Below are 16,714 nucleotides of genomic sequence, written 5' to 3'. Positions count from 1 at the left end.
ATGGGCATTAGCTCCAACATTAAGGCTCAGTCGGCGGATGATGTCACTGCCATGTGGGAATTGGGTGGGTTCATAAGCAATTTTCCCCTAGCACGTTAATATTGTATGCCGGCAGACAAGAGCAGCTGAATGCGAAGGGCAGCAGCGGAATAATCTAAACGAGCACTTGCAGGAGAACAAGGTCCTTTACAGGCTGCCCGTTCACCACACCGGCCTCTTCTTGGTTCAGGGTGGCCACAGAGTCTGTCTTGGAAGGCCTTACAGTGTAGCTCAGCAGCTTCTACCCGTCCTTCTTTCAGAGTCTGTTGAGCTGGCTTTGCCCTTTTCTTGGAAAGGTGAAATTCTTTTCTGATGTATTCATTTATTATCTCTATGTTCAAAAAAAACTATGTTAATTGGTGTTTTTGTTAGTGTGCAGGCTACAAAGTTTGATGGGTTTGGAATGGTTGGCCCCAACCTTATTTTTTTTCCCATAAATGGTTATTTTCAGTGTATGCATTTGAGAATAAAAAATTTTTTCAGAAGCACATTTATCATGTTATTGCAGAAATGTCTGCATGCTGCCTGCCCACGTGTAACCATGGAGACATTATTCACGCTCTTATCGGAAGCTAATTCTTCCACGTGCACACTGCCTTCATCCCCTTATCCAAGGGCGCTGCTCCTGCGTTTATCCTCTTTTTTCTGCTTCATCAGTTTTTGCCTTTCCTGCTACACTCTCATCAACATAAAAAAAATGCTGCTACTTGTCCCACTTAAAAAAAATCGTTCTCTGGATTCCACATGCCCTACCGACATATTACCTCCATTCTTCACTCCCTTTTTTAGCAAAACTAGTCAAACGTGTCGTCTATACCACCTCCAGCCCTTTTCCTATTTTCTCATGTGCCCAATGCAGTCTGGTTTTGCTTCTTCACTCCATCAAAACCCCATTGTTAGGTTCGCAAATGACCCGCACCGCTAAAGTCAGTGGTCAGTTCTCAGTCCTCACCCGACTGGGCCAGTGAGCAGCATGTAATGGCTCATCGCTCGCTCCCACAGCCTTCGCCCACTTGCCTTCCAGACAGCCACTCTCCCTTCCTCCTGCCACACTTGTTCCTTCTCAGTGCCCCTTGCAGGTTCCTCCTCTTCTCCCGCCGTCTGAGTGTTGGAGGAACCAGGGGTTCAGTCCTGTTCCTCTCCACCCCCACCAACCCCACATAGTCCTTTGGCGATCCCATCCAGTCTTATGGCCCCTATATGTTGAAAATCCCCAAATCTGTATCTCCAGAGCAGACCTTTTCCTTAAACTGCCTTCTCATATATTCAGTTGCCTACTCACATCCCTGCTTGGTGTCATATATGTCTCAGGTGTAAAGTTGAACTTCTGATATTTCCCACCCAACCTGCCCTTCTTGTGGCCTTTCCCCTCCCATTTGGTGGAAACTCCATTGCTCTGGGTGTTTGACCAAAATTTGCAGTCATTCCTGTCTCTTTTCCATCGATCACACCATACACACATCAAACACATCAGCAGATCCTGCAGGTTCTACCTTGAAAATACACCCAGAATCTAGCTACCTCTTATACCTTTATTGCTACCACCCTGCGGCAAGCTGCCATATTCTCTTGCCTGGATTATTGCCAAAAAGCTCTCCAACTGGCCTCTCCCCTTGCACAATCAATTCATAATACAGCAGTCATAGTGATCCTGTAAAATCTATGTTCGATTGCAGCCTGTTCAAAACTCTCCAGTGGCTTTGAGTCAAAGTCAAAATAACAGTCTTCCAGGTCTTAGCAACCTCACCCGCCGTCCCCACCTGCCACTCACTCAGTCTTTGTGCTCTCACTCCCCTGCTTGCTCATGCTGCTCCTGCCACCTCTGCCTACGCTGCTGTTCCTTCAACACAGCACATCCTTTCCTGCCTCCAGGTCTTTGTGCCTGGCTGTTCCGTCTGCTCTTTCAAGGTCTTTAAATATTTGCTCAAATCTCATATTCTCGTGATCTATTTAAAAATGTAGAACACTTCTGCTCATCATCCTGTCTTCCCTAATCACTTTACTCTGCTTTCCTTTCCAACTCCATCAGTTGGAACTGCTAACTTTTTCAGCTTCTAACTTTTCAAATAAATTACTTATTCTGTCTGTTGTTTCTTATCTGTGTCTCCCACTAGAATGTTTAGGGCAGGGATATTTGTTCGGTTCACTGACGTGATCCCAGGCCTAGAACAGTGCCTCGGCAGAGAGCAGAGAGCAGGTATGAATATAAGACAGGCGCGGGTCCCACGGAGCCTCCTGTGAGATGCTCTCAGGGGAAAATTCCGCTTCCCACCTGTGGCCCAACGGCCTCACTCTGACCAGTGGGCCCTGACACTGGGCCCACGTCACACGCCCCAGCAGAGCTGGAGAACAGTTTCCTGTTTCTGCTTTGGAGAGGCGGGACTGCCCGAATAGAGAAACGTTTCTAAAGCAGACGAGAAGCGAAGCTACTACGTTATGTTATTGGAAAAAATCATATTTTCATTAATTTCCTGTTTCTTCTCAAGCAGTACACACAAGGAATGCATTTAATTTAAAGAAGATGAGGTGACAATTTATTAATGCTTTTAGGAAGAAACTACCCTGGTAGAAACTACCCATTTTCTACCATGTTGGAGGATATCGGCTTAGTTCATATTGTCAGCATTCCCATTGATATTTTACATAATACAAGATGTATAACATATAAAATGTATTGTACATAAAATTATAGGTTCAAAAATCAGGTTTAATATCAAAAGAGTTAGCGTAAAAGTTTCTATATTCAAAAAAATCTGATAAACTATTACCGACCTGTGACGACTTTGATACACTCTGTGAACCTCTGAAAATTTTTGTTTGGTTGGTGCTCAGAAACACTGCAGGCAGAGCAGAACTTTTCCTGTTCTCAAAGAACACAAAGTTTAGGAGCACTTGAGTTTAATATCTATTAATTGTTCTTTGTCAGAAACACGAAGCCCTCCAGAGCCTAAAGCAGAAACACGTACTAAAAACCTGTGTCCAGCAGCCACGCCTCCTGTCTTCGGGGGCATTTGTCCACCTGCAACTCTGTGGCTCTCTCCAGATCCTAGGGGCAAACGCTTCTGCTGGAGGGCTGACATTCAAGGACCTGAACGTGGCTCTCAGTGTGTACACTGCTATAGTCCGGAAGAGTACGACTTCTTGTATTTGTGTATGAATGCATCTGTTTTCCCAAGGCTAACTTTGTAGCATTCCACGGGCACCAAAGAGCCAAACGGTGGCATTTTGGGTAAACGTTCCTGGTTACTGGCTTCCAAGGAAGGTGGCACTGTCTCTGACGTGCCAGTTTTTCCTTCGGGAGTCAAGCACTTTTGGGCTCCAGGCTCGTCTGTGCGGCGGCCGTCGGAATTCGAAGGGACGCTGCTCTCCTCGCCATCTGTGAGGCCCCTGCAGTGAGCTTCGCTGAGCAACAGTACGGCAGTGCCGCCAGCATGAAGCACTCTGTGACAGAAAGTGATAGCTGGCGTGAGTGTCCCCTTCTTTGTACGTAACAGACAATCCTATTTAAAGTGTTTGGTGGTTTTAATGTGAAATTTAACTTTATCTATATAAATATAGGGATTTTGATCATTAGGCAGTATCTTCCATAATGCATATTCATTATAGTATTATGGAATTGCCAGTACAAATCTGCTTTAATTATCTATTTTTACTCTACTTAAAAGGCAGCCTCAAAATAATTTATAATAATATTTTAATAAATGCTTGTATAAAAGAAAAGGCAAATGAGAAATCCTAAAGAATCAGCACATATTAAAGTCAACTGGCTGATGGCAGAAGAAAGGCACCAGGAAAGAATGAGAACATGAACAAAGGACTGGCAAATGGGAAGACCTTGAGCTTGTTGAGGAGAATTCATTTCAATCACTTGACCAAGGTCTGTATAGTACTTAAGTGGAAAAAGTAATGAATGGATCCAATCCTCTGAGTTGCTGTTGAGATTACTGAACAGTGGGAGAGAGGCCAGCAAAGAGAGGGTCTCAAACCCACACGGCAAGTTGGCGAGTCGAGCAGGAGTGAGCCAGGCCAAGGGATGTCCGGGGGCTGGAGCGGGGGAGGTGATGGAGGCAGAGAAAGCATCAGAGGCAGGGAGAAGGGACGAGGAGGAGGCAGTGAGAGTGGCTTCACACGAGGCTGAATGGCAGGGTGGTGGGAGGAGGAGGGAGGAGAGGAATTCTGTTTGGGCATCAGCAGTCAGCGTGGATTCCAGGAGATGGCTGGAGGTGGAGATCCCGGAGTTCTCAGCAGTGAACTGCAGGTAAAGCCATACTGCGGGTAAGACCACCTGGGGTGGCAGTGCACAGTGAGAGGAGAAAAGGGGCCAAGGAACAGAGACTCAGAGGAGGAAGGGCTCATGAAACACGAGCCTCAGGGAAAGTCTAGACGAAGTGATGTCACGGTGTCCCAGGAGTACAGTCACAGAAGGGAAGGGTCTCAGCAGGGTCAAACGCCACAGGACTAACAGGTGAGTAGGGTTACAAGAAGTCACTAGTGAACCTGGAGCAAAGGCTGGTCTGTGGGAATCAAGGGGCGCTGGAAGGTGAGGAAGCAGATGTCAAGTGCAGACTACTCCCAAGAAGCTTGATAAGGAAACTGGAATCTCCTCAGGGCCAGCAAAGATGTCAGGAGCTTCCCCTCACAGGCCGATCAGCAAAGCTAGATACATCTGTCTCCAAACGCCACTGCCTCTACTTCACTTCCATCCTCAGATCCCACCTGCACCACTGCACAATCTCCCGACAGGTCCTCTCCACGCTTGTCACTCTCCCCACTCCCCCTTCCCAGTTTCCACTCAGAAAACACATGTAAACCCCAGCTAACTCTCACTTCCACTCTACTTCAAACACCTTCTGAACTCCTACGTGAGCTGACCCTCACCCCTACTTTCCCACTCCACTGCCTGCTTGCTTCCCTTCGCTCACATGGTCTGAGCGGCTGACCTTCCTTCAGAGGCTCGAACTCAACAAGCTGCTTCTTGTCTTAGAACATCTGGCCTTGCTGTCCACTCTGCACTTATCACTCATTCCCCTTCTCATCATTCAGGCCCCAGAGTTCAAATACCGTCTCCTGGGAGAGGCCTTGGGAGAGGTAGCCACTGCTTCTCTCTTAGTCACTCTCCCACAAAACATTCTGTTTTATTTCCTTCACATGATCTATCACCACTGGAAATTATCCTGTTCATTTATGAACAATCTGCCTGCCCACACTGGAATGCAAGCCCCACATGGGCAGGGACTCTATCCTATCCGCAGCTCTATCCCTAGGGCCTAGCAAGAAGTGTGTGGGGCACGCAGGGCCTCCAACAGTGTCCAGGGAGGGATGACTGAATCTGCGGAGAGAGGAGATGAAGTGGGCGGAGTGTGGTCCGTGAGGAGGCAGGAACCGAGAGGGTGAATCCTGGCTGGAAGAGAGGAGCCTCTCCTGCTGGGGCGCTCCACTGAGGGGGTGGGGGGTGGGGGCAGATGAGGCTGTGTACCACGGGGCAGAAACAGGAAAACACTCAACTACCTCTACACACATCAAAGAACACAGAATTAAAATAATAAACACGATAGAACATATTAACAGAAATAAAAACCCTGCCACCCTGAGTATGGCAAGGTTATGAGAAAATGAGTACTGCTTAGATAGAAACTGGTATAACTTTTTTTAAACAGCAGTTTAACAATAATGTATTAAAAATATAACATGTATAACCTTTGACCCAGCAGTCTCACTTCTGGGAAATTATTCTAAGAGGATGTAACAGTAGAAGTAGTAGAGTAACAGTGACCATACAGTGATTCCAGGCTGTTTTGGATACATTGTTATATATCACTTAATCCTGACACGTGTCCTTTCAAGTGTGTCCTCTTAGCATTACCATTGTGCAGATGTAGAAACCAAGGCACTCTGGTTTTAAGTAACTTGGTCACATTAACTTTGAAAACTGTACAAGGATGTTCCGAGTGTTGTTCTTTATGAAGATGAAAAATTGGGAATTACCTAAATGCACATCCATAGGTATGGGTTATACAATGGTGTGTGTGTGTGTGTATGTGATACTGTCTATGGTAATCACGAAAAATTATGATATACACTATAACAACTTATCAGAAAGGAGATTCATGACATGTTCCTAAGTGAAAAAAAGCAAGTTACAGTACAGAAACTTAAGGATGCTCCTATTTATTTAAAATTGAAAACATGTACCTAATGGTGTATTATATATATTATATATGTGTGTGTGTATATACACATGAATATGAGAGAGGACTAGTGGAACTTTCATTAAGTTGTCATTGTAGATTTTTTTTTTCAAATAATGGAAATGATAAGAAAGTGAAAATCACCTGAAATCTTGCTACTGAGAGATGAACATTATTGATAAATATCCTTCTAGACATCTTTTCATGTTCATATACACATTATTTTTTACTAAGAAAACTATTTAGAGTTTATAAAGCAACACTTCCCGAATTGTATTCCTCTGAATACTAGCGATGGTATGATATATGGCTTCCTGTAGAAAATGAATTCCATAGCCAATAAGTTGGGGAAACTGTGTCAAACAACAGAAAAGAGATTTCCCTTTTGCCTGTGAACCTGCAAGAGCAGGTGTAGAGGGTACAAATGGCTGTGAATTATTTGACCTTGGAACGCATTAAGCTTTAACCTTCCACCCCACTCTCCGTTCGCAGCAACCTGGTGTATTTGTTGTTCTGAGCACCCGCCTTCCGAAGCGTTTACTCAAGAAATACTTCTTGAACATCTTTATGTATAAAACATTGCATGGCTTCCTTTCTCGTTCTTTCCAAATTTCTAAATTTCACTGAAATCTTGCTTCTCCAATGAATCCATCTCAAGCTTCTTGGGCACACAGTGACTTCTTCTAGGTGAGCAAGTTCAATTTCTAATTTTGCTCGTATGTTTTCCAAGATTATATTTGAGAGGAAAGTTACAATATCATGCTTCTCTGAATTACTCACAATGCTCTGTCCTCATGAAATGGTTGCTAATGAAATAAATTAGAGCAGGAAATAATCGAGCCGAGAGTGCGAGCTCACGCTGCCAGAGCAATCGTTGGTCCGACAGTCGTTAATTCTGATTGCGTGTTCTTTCTCGAAGAGTCCAGTGCTGTTTTACACACAGGACCAACTACTTCTTGCCTCTTATAAACAGCTTTACTGGCCTCTTGTATTTTTTCTTATTTTTACTCACACAATTCCCTTTCCCTTCCGTTTTCTATCTGTAGCCTTAAACTATTCATAAACCACTGGGAGAAAAGTTACATGTGTGTAAGTACATTTCTATATATTTCCACCCACTTCCGAAAAGGGCCTGAAGTGGTTTGCACTAAAAAGTCAGGTACGAGCTAACAGTTACAGTTAGCTGACAGCACTTTGTAGGTCCCAGCACTGCTCTTAGAGGTTTAAATCCACCGAATCCTCAGAACTACACTATAAGGTCGGTACTATTATTTTAAAAAGTGGCACAAAGTGGCCAAGCAATGGGCCTGTGATTGAAGAACTACTAGCAACGGAGCTAAGACTAGAACCCAGGCACCTGGCTTCGAGGCCTGTACCCTTCACCGCTCTCTCAAGGCACGTAAAACCTCAAACCACAGTCAAGTCAAACCGTAACGGCTGTGGGCAGGAGGCAAGGATGCCTGATCGCAGGAGAAGGTTCTTATGTCCAACTGCATACACTTTAAACTCATCCTGCTGAGGCGCTTGAATGATGTGGAAAATTTTGAATATCTTCCTGATTCTTAGATAAATATTTAAATTTACTGCCACAATGTGAGGGCAGTCATATCTATCACTGTCTCATTTTCAATTACTTAGAAAAACCAAAACCAGCCGAGAGAAAGTCAGGCTGATAAGGACTGACTACTCAAAACCCTGCCCTCCACTGCTTTGTGGAGATGCCTAAAATACGCAGCATTTGATTGTTAGGTTAAGCCGTTGTTTCTGGAAAGTTCTATCAAGGTTAAATGTAAGTCACTACTCACATAATAGTGAGTTGGCTTAAGAGTACAGCTGGTGAATTATTAATACCTAGTCAGATGCAAAGCCTGTGGTTATTAACTCTGGTTGCACAAAAGAATCAGCTGGGGAGCGGTAGGGAACACTGACAATGACCTCAGAGCCTCGGAGAGGAGAGATGGAGAGTGGGCACCAGTGTTTTTCAAAAGCTCCTGAAATAATTTTCCTAGGAAGTCGGGGTTGCAATAGCTGCTGTGGGGGGTGTGGCACCAGGCAGAAGGGAGTACAGGGGCTCAGGAAGTGTCCGCATTATAGCTGCTGCCCAAAAAAGATCTCAGGCAACATTTCAAGAGTTAGGTAACTGTATTAACAGAGCAAGCTGCTTAGAAGTAAGATACTCCAAAAAGAAGTTAGGAGCACCCAGGTGGTAAGAATGAGGTGAGATGACTCTCAGTTGAACTAAGACTTCCCATCAAGCTTTACTTCTCCTTACAGAACATCAGGCTTGACATTGAATTTCTCCACCCCAGGCCCACGTGATTCGCTTTTTCAATTGGTGATGTGATTTATATACAGGCTGTTGAACATTTATGTTGCCCTGCTCTATCTAATGCTCAGCTGAAACAATTTAATAAGAATTGACCGCTTATTCACGTCCTTTCATTCCTCTATGCATTCTAGGTTCTCTCCTCACTCTAATACATTAAATGATCTTAAAAATACAGATTCGGGACCTACTGTTTGAACCTCTCAAAGAAGCACTTTCTCTGAATTGCATTCCCCGAGGTCAACTTTAGCAACCACAACATGAAGAACACTTCTGCACTTTCACTGCACCGTCAACAATAAAGGCATTGTCTTTCCTGTGTCACTGTGTCCTTCTGTGACTGCTCTGTTGTGTAGTAGCTGCATGATCCTGAGAAAGTTCATCTTTCTGGGCACCAGACTCCCGTCTGTGAGGTGCGGGGGGAGGGGGGGCGGTGGGGGGAGGATTAACACACCGACTGCTGGGTTTTGTGCTGATTAGAAGTAAATTACCTAGCTCAGTGACTGACATGTCGGTCACCACTTCAGATACACAAATTTCAGGCAGTAAAAAAAATAATAACTTTTTTTCTGAATGAAACATAGTGTAAGATGATATGGAATAATTATTTATTTCAATGATAAATTTCTGATTTAAAACCTTAGAAAATTAAGCTACACAAACTCTAGGAAATTACTAAAATGCAGTAAAATCTAAACTGAAGAGCTGTGATACATTTTGTCTAAATGTCCAATAGCTCAAAATTACGGAAATAAATTCAACACCTTACCTTTCCATTTCTCGGAGAATGCTTTTGATGTCTTTTCCTAACTTAAACTTTTTCCCAAATGGAATGTCAGAAATAATAACATCGACACTTTCTGAAGGCAATGGCAATTCTGAAATACAGAAATTAGAGAATCCTATTCAGTGAGTTCAAGTATTTGTAATCTAAATGTGAGAAAATTAAAGTACATGGGATTATGTTTGCATATTAAATAAAATTTAGGGTGGCTAATATTATTTCTAAGAAATTACAAGTTTCTGAAAGGCTTTTAGAATTACTGAAGATAAATGGTACAGTAATTATATTCCATTCTTTGAAAATTGGTTTTTCAGGTATGATAAAATATGACATAAGTAAGCAGAATTTTAAATTAACCAGAAAATTCAATTCTTTAAACATATTACATGACTAGAAAATTGCCAGTACCAAGAAGAAATACATTATGTTGTCTAGAAGAACCTTTTACAAAAATTATATTCTGTAGCTTTCATTTTTCTTTTCACAGCTATTTTTAAAATTTTGCACATATAGATCTATTTTTAAGTATTTTTTATTGACTATGCTATTATAGTTTTTCCTTTATCCCCCCTCCACCATGCCGCCCCAACCCTCCAGCATTCCCCCCTTAATTCATGTCCATGGGTTGTATATATAAGTTCTTTGAGTCCTCTGTTTCCTATACCATTTTTATCTCTCCCCATCTATTTTATGCCTACTAATTATGCTGCTTCTTTTTTTTGTATAAGGTATGCTGTTGGACTCCTTCCCCACCAGCATAAGCAAGAGAGGTGGCCCCAGACACCTCAGCGACCATGGGAAGGCTTCGACACCGACCCCTGGTGTTGGTCACCTTCTCCATGGAGCTCCATGGCTTGTGCGGAGAGGAGAGACAGAGGGAGTTAGAGAAGAAAATAACACTAGGAAGGCTGTCACCTGTCTTTAAGAGCTTATAAATAGATGAACTTTTGAGGTCACCAAGTCCAGTCTCCCAGTGGATGCAGGGATCCCCCTACCACATGCCCCAAAGGGTCACTGCAGCTTTGCTTGGGCAGTTGCAGTGCCAGGGAGAGTGCTGCTGTGATTTACCAGTGAGCATCCCCACGCTTTGATTTTATACACATCTTAGCTTATCTACACAAGATTCCTAAAGGGGGACTGCTGGTCAGAGCTATGTCCGTTTTGCCCTGGCTGGGCAGCTCAGTTGGTTGGAGCCTCACCCTGTAAACCAAAGGTTGTGGGTTTATTTCCAGGTCAGAGCACACACCTAGGTTGTGGGTTCAATCCAGGTTGGGGCATGAACGGGAAGCAACTGATTGATGTTTCTCACATTGATGTTTCTCCTCTCCCCCACTTCCTCTCTCTCTAAAAGCAATAAACATATCCTTGGGTGAGAATTTAAAAAAACTATGCCCCTTTTACATTCTAATAGCTACCAACAAATTGTGCACCTGTGTGAAAAGCATGCTGCAATGCCACAGATTTATACAAAAATCAGTTCCTGGCTCAAACAAAGGGCTTTCTCATAGGTAAAAATGTTCCGCAACAGATCAGACTGCCTGGGTCCACAGTAGCACATATGTGTTCCAGAACAGAATGGATGGTCAGCATGCCCTTGACAGCATTACGACATCGGGTATGGGTCAAAGGTGCTGACGTCTAAGGGACCTCGGGTATTCAGAAGCACTCAGGACTTCCCCAGTGTCCAGGCCTCTGCATAGTGGCTCATCTGGCCTGAGCCCTCCCACATGCAGTGTTTCCCCGGTCAGCCTAGGAGAGCAGCCTGACAGCTGCCGGAGGTTGCTCTCCTGACTAACTTGGGCCCCCTCTCCGAGAGTCTGCAAAAACTAACTGCTGAGCTCTCCCCATCCTCTGTCCCCAACGCAGGGATGTCCATCCTGTCACAAGCTGGTGCTGCTCCGGTACTGCTGTAAGCCTCCACTGGTGGTCTCCGGAAGAACACTAGGTCTTCCATGTGTGCAAACAGATCCCTTTTGCACCTGAAGTGGGGCATAATGGTAGGCAAAAAGCACAGCCTGTGGCAAGCTTTAGGTGGAGCCGTTTTTTTCTCACAACTGTTGATGGATAACTGCACGAACTTCAAAGGAAGCAGCCTGGTCAGCACCAAGCTCTTGGCTGACTTAGGTCACCGTGCCTGGGTGTGTTGGTCAGGCACAGACTGCATAGCTGACAGCCTCCAGGCCGACAGCAGGACATCAGCTATTATGAGGTCAGGGCTGGTGTATGTGATGCCACAGTGACCACTTACACGCCTTGTGCATGTTGATTACTTGTCCTCTTTTGCTGGTCTGGATGAAGTTACTCCAAACGTGGGTATGCGCTTGAACGTGGTAAACCTGTCCTTGCACAGCTGCCGCTGCAGCTTCCCCGTGGATCTGAAGGATGTGGGTGGCACACGGCTGCTCTGGGCGCTGCCCTGACATAGTGTCCTGTCGCCACCCATGCTTCTCATCAGGGCCGCTGCATGTCCTCTCCAGAACCTCTGCCTGGTCTGAACTGCAGCCCCCCAAGGGCCGCCTTCAAGTTTTTGCTGTCCATTGTGACCTGCATCGACTGTCACACACAGCGCCTCGTCCTCATCCCCACGGCTGCCCCCACAGGAAGGGACAGCGTCTTCCTGCAGACAGCCACTGCCCAAGGGTGCCAAGAGTAAGTACCAAATTCTTATGTGTTTCGCATGTGACACAAGTATGCTTCTTCAAGGCCCCTTGAGTTCACACAGCTACCACAGGCAATGGTATGTAAGTGATCAGCAGTCACAGGAAAACTATCTTTTACTAAATCTATAAAGGTGATACTAATAGGTAACAAATACTTAAGGCTTTATAAGATTTGAATGTATTTTTGAGTTTTTTAAAGATTTTATTTATTCATTTTTAGAGACAGGTGAAGAGAAGGAGAATCAGAGGGAGAGGATTATCATTGTGTGGTTGCCTCTCACGTGCCCTGTACCAGGGACCTGGCCCACAACCCAGGCATGTGCCCTGACTGGGAATCGAACTGGCGACCCCTTGGTTTGCAGCCCGAAATCAATCCACTGAGCTACACCAGCCAGGGCTGTTTTTGAGCTTTTGCTTAATGTTTTCTTTTATAGCTATCATAGAACTTCTGTGAAACATGAACTTCAGAATTTAAGAAGGTACACAAAGGTTGAACAGGGAGTGCTTTCCTAAGAATCTCTTTATCCTTCTCAAGCCTGCATTTAGTTGTAGATGTCTATAAATGGCTTTCTCAGAAACTCAAAAAAAAAAAAAGAGCAAAATTCACTGAAGAGTAGTCATTTGACTCAAACAAAAGTCATGCTTCCCAGGGCACCGTTTAAGTGCATTTTCCTCAGCTGCGCATGAGAAGTAGCTGGCTTTGGGCGCAGTGTCCTTAAAACAACCAGTCTGCTTTAAAGTAAATGCTAGATGTGTCTACAAAGAGATCTGCTTTGTCTGGTCAGTGATATCACCATGGCCCTCACAGTGGATGGTAAATGTCAATAGAAATTCTATTCAAGATGTGTTCATCATCAGCTTTCTTGACAAATGAAAACTCAGCACTGCAGATCCTCGAATGAGGTTATTTCATGTAGTATCATTTTGTTATAAAGTAGATGAGATGCTGTAGAAACCGGACTCTTGCTTATATCAATTAACCTGTGGTAAAATTGGTTTTACTATACACCGTTCTGCTATAGTTCCAAGAGCCTATCAACATTAAGTGAACACTTGCTGTACAGTTGTCCCTCGTTGTATCGAGGTTCACTTATTGTGGTTCACTGTATCACAGGCTTTTTAAAAGTGAACCGTGATAAAGCAAGGGACGACTGTACTTCACTGGTGAGTACCCATACAGAATTTATATGTTGTTAAAATCACGTAGGTTTAAGAGTGTAGAAAGTGTTTAAGAGCATATGAAGTGTTTATGAGTGTGGGAAAGGTGTATAGGAGTGTGGGAAGAGTTTATAAAGCCTTAAAAATATATATAAATAATAAAATAAATATAACGCCACTACTTCATAGATTTTCACCTATTTCGGGGGTCTCAGGAATATAACTCCTGTGATAGGTGAGGGATCACTGTATTCACTTTTTCATTAAATAGGCACTCAAAAATATTGCTGCTAAATGTTACAGAATAGCAGTGTTACTAAACAATGGGAAAGTATTCATACTATACAATAAATGACAAAGCATTGTAGCAAAAACAATCAACTCCCTATGGTAAACTTCTTATCCTCTACTTCCTACACATATATCACTGACACCTAACTCACTGTGTCCCACATTTGCTTCCTATTCCTCCACCACCCCCGCCCATAGGCAGCCTGACAGCCTGATGCACCTTGCAAATACGGCATGGGCCACAGGACACCTGGCTGAAACACTGGGGCCAGGAAGGGTATTAGAGGAAAACTCACACTAATACAAAAGAAAATGTAACTAGCCCAGCATGGGGATACTGAAACCAATGTAGCCTTACTCCTACAAGGGTAGAAATGAATGACACCTGAGAACAAAGCAATTGTTACCAATAATCTTGTTATAACTCTTTCACTGAAGAAATGTATGACAGGCTATAGAATGTCTAATTGGAAGGAGTGAAAATGTTCTCCCTTTTTAATCTGTGTATAGTTTTGTGATTTTAATTAACTATACATTTGTTTCTTTTGCTCAAATCTGTAAATATTATAGCACCCCATCTGATACTAAAAAACTACATCAGTAGATTTAAAGAAAAAAGCCTACATCAGTAGATTAAAAGAAAAAAGCCTAACCAATGTCTATTCATTTCTTAAGACAGCCTGTAATATAATACCATTTGGTTCCAAACTTTCATGATGTTTAAAGTTTAGGAATAAATACACCAATTTCTTTAGATTTTATATTTAAAATTTTTAATTTTAGAAAAAATTCAAACATATACAAAAGTAAAGAGAACAGTACCATTAACCTCCATTACCCAGCCCCAGCAACGTTCAACTCATGGCCAATCTCTCTTTCCAATTGATTTTTCAGTTATAGTTTCCTTTCAATATTATTTTGTATTGGTTTAGGGTATACAGCATAGTGGTTTGACAATCATATACTTTATAAAAAAACACATGTAATTTCTGTATGGTAAAGAACCACCTCCTTTTGCATGAGTTAAGGATCATGAAATAAAGTAAATGTTACTGAAATTAGAAAGACTAAAGTCACAAAAGTGCACAAAGAGAATGAAGTGTGCTAGCGTCCTGAACACCCCCATGCCCGCAGGCCCGTACCTCAGGCGGTGTGTTTGGTGCCACACAGTGTGTGCTCCTGTGATAAACCCTCAGCACAGCTCTAGGGGGAAGGTGCTACTTCACACTGTAGATGAGAAAGTGCAGAGAGGTCCAGTACTTCGCTGAAGGACAAGCAGTTTAGAAACGATAGTGGAGCCAGAATCTATACTCAGTCTCTTTGAATCTAAAGTCCATGCCTGCACTTAGTATAGAAAAAAGGTGTGCCATCCGCACACCTGTCACTGTTGAACAAGGGATTCATGGTATCAACAAAGGTAAAACCAAACCAGTGAAGAAAATAAACACTGTGTGAAGTGATCTTAAGAAAGCATGGTTTGACTTAAATGCTTAGGGAAACTATATAAATGTTGTTTCCAGTCATGAATCTTTCAAAAAATAGAAAAGTTACAATTATAATATCGGAAGTAAACTGAGTATTAGCCTCACCAATAGATTACAAGGTATAAACAATTCACTATTTATGTAAAGTGAGTCTTCTTTTATATTATAATTCTAAAGATATTTGCGTAAGTTCATTTTCCCAAATGTCTGCACTTTTCACGTCTTACCTACGACGGAGACTTTAAGCAGCGCGATTTTATCCTCCAGGCCCGCGGCTTTCAGGTTGTCACGCGCACCTTGCAGCTGTGCGTCGCTGACGTCAGCACCCACATAGTGCGCGTCCTACGAGGAACGAAGTTCGTGTTTTAGGTATGAATAAAACTATCAGATATTTTCTGTAGTTGAGAAAACCTACTGCCATTTTCTCAGATGATGGAAGTGGAGTCAATAGATGTGTTAATCCAGGCTGAAGCGAATTCATAGGATTTCTTTAAAACGGTTTCAATAGCAAAAATTTTTGTTAAAAATTTAAAATCTATTAAGATATGACTACAGAATTTGGGGATTAGCATAATCTGTCATGACTAATCATTGGAATTACATTGTGTTTATTATACTATTAAAAAATAACATAGCAATTTAATTAGCCCTTCATAAGCCATTTCACAGTAGAAAATAGTGACTCAGATAATTGAAATAATAGCCCCCAAAAGGCAACCTACTTGTAAATAATTGATAAGTAAACATACATACACCAATGAAAGTAAATATATTTCTTAGTTTACCAGACTTTAGAACTTACCGGCCATTCTTTAGCAGCTTCCAGAAGTATTGTTCCGAGTCCACACATTGGATCTAAAACCAATGCACCAGCCTGTGGACAGAAACACTGAGTTGGTACTTGAGTCTACTGTAATAAAGTATTATAAAAGAAACATAAACCTTGAGGAATCAGTATTTTAAGAGTACAGGTTCCTGTGTGCACTTCAGGAATTTCAGGTAGTTAATGCTCCAAGGCAAGTACATGCGTGGCCTGTGCAAGGATCAGGCAGGACGGGGCTGAAGCACAGCGAGCGAGCGGGAACGTGCATGGTGGCGTCAGAGAGGTGGACGGGCAAGGCGGGCTGGTTTATGCTGCACGTAATAACAGTCTCCCAATCTCAGAGGTTTAAACAGCTGTAACCTCATGTTGCATGCTCACAGTAGGGCTCCTGGGGCTTTTGCTCCTTACTCTGCAAGTCAAATTGAACAAAGGGTCACCATTTGGTGCACAGCCATCATTATGGCAGAGGGAAAAATAGCATGACAAGCTATGCATTAGGATTTAAAGGTGCCATCTGCAAGTGACACATATGTTCACCAACATTTAACTGGCTAAGGCATGTCAGTCACATGACATACCCAATTACAAGGGGCCAGGAAAGTGTAATCCTGCCTGCACCTGGGAAGAGAACAGGAAATCTGGAGAAAAACACTAGTCATTCCCATTCTGGGGGTCGCATGTCAGATCTGGTAGGTACTGTGAGGATTCTGGTTCTATTTCAAAAGATGGGAAACCCTTGGAGAGTTCTGAGCTGGGAAGTAACAAGACATTACATTTCAAAGGGATCATCCAGATGATCTGTGAGAAGAGAACAGAAGGGCAAGAGTGTTAACAGGGAGGCTACTTAGGGGATCCAGGAGATGACAGTAGCTTACATTAAGAGTGGCACTGGTGGGAGTGGTGAGAGGTGGTTGGATTCCGGATATATCTGAAAGGCAGAGCCAACACGGTGGACTGGACA

At 43.1% G+C, this 16,714-nt stretch overlaps 1 protein-coding gene across 3 annotated transcripts in view; it reads right to left on the bottom strand.

Annotated features, from left to right (window-relative positions):
- Positions 1-2,545: 2,545 nt before the first annotated feature.
- The window catches only part of THUMPD2 (THUMP domain containing 2), a 35,695-nt gene continuing 21,526 nt past the window's right edge, over positions 2,546-16,714 (bottom strand). For 2 of the 3 annotated variants that reach the window (XM_045828841.1, XM_045828842.1), the window contains 4 exons: positions 15,733-15,804; positions 15,158-15,272; positions 9,323-9,431; positions 2,546-3,480 (listed from right to left, as the gene is read on the bottom strand). In XM_045828841.1, the coding sequence (XP_045684797.1) occupies positions 3,156-3,480; positions 9,323-9,431; positions 15,158-15,272; positions 15,733-15,804 (621 nt within the window). In that variant the 3' untranslated portion in view covers positions 2,546-3,155. Of the gene's footprint in view, positions 3,481-9,322; positions 9,432-15,157; positions 15,273-15,732; positions 15,805-16,714 lie in introns of those variants that run through there. The other variant, XM_045828843.1, reaches the window with a different exon arrangement.

This window comes from Phyllostomus hastatus, unplaced genomic scaffold (genome assembly GCF_019186645.2).
Source record: "Phyllostomus hastatus isolate PE091 unplaced genomic scaffold, TTU_PhHast_1.1 phas_scaffold_78, whole genome shotgun sequence".
Taxonomy (NCBI): Eukaryota; Metazoa; Chordata; class Mammalia; order Chiroptera; family Phyllostomidae; genus Phyllostomus; species Phyllostomus hastatus.
The sequence above is the reverse complement of the archived record's forward strand: the minus strand, read 5'-3'. Positions and strand labels throughout refer to the sequence as shown.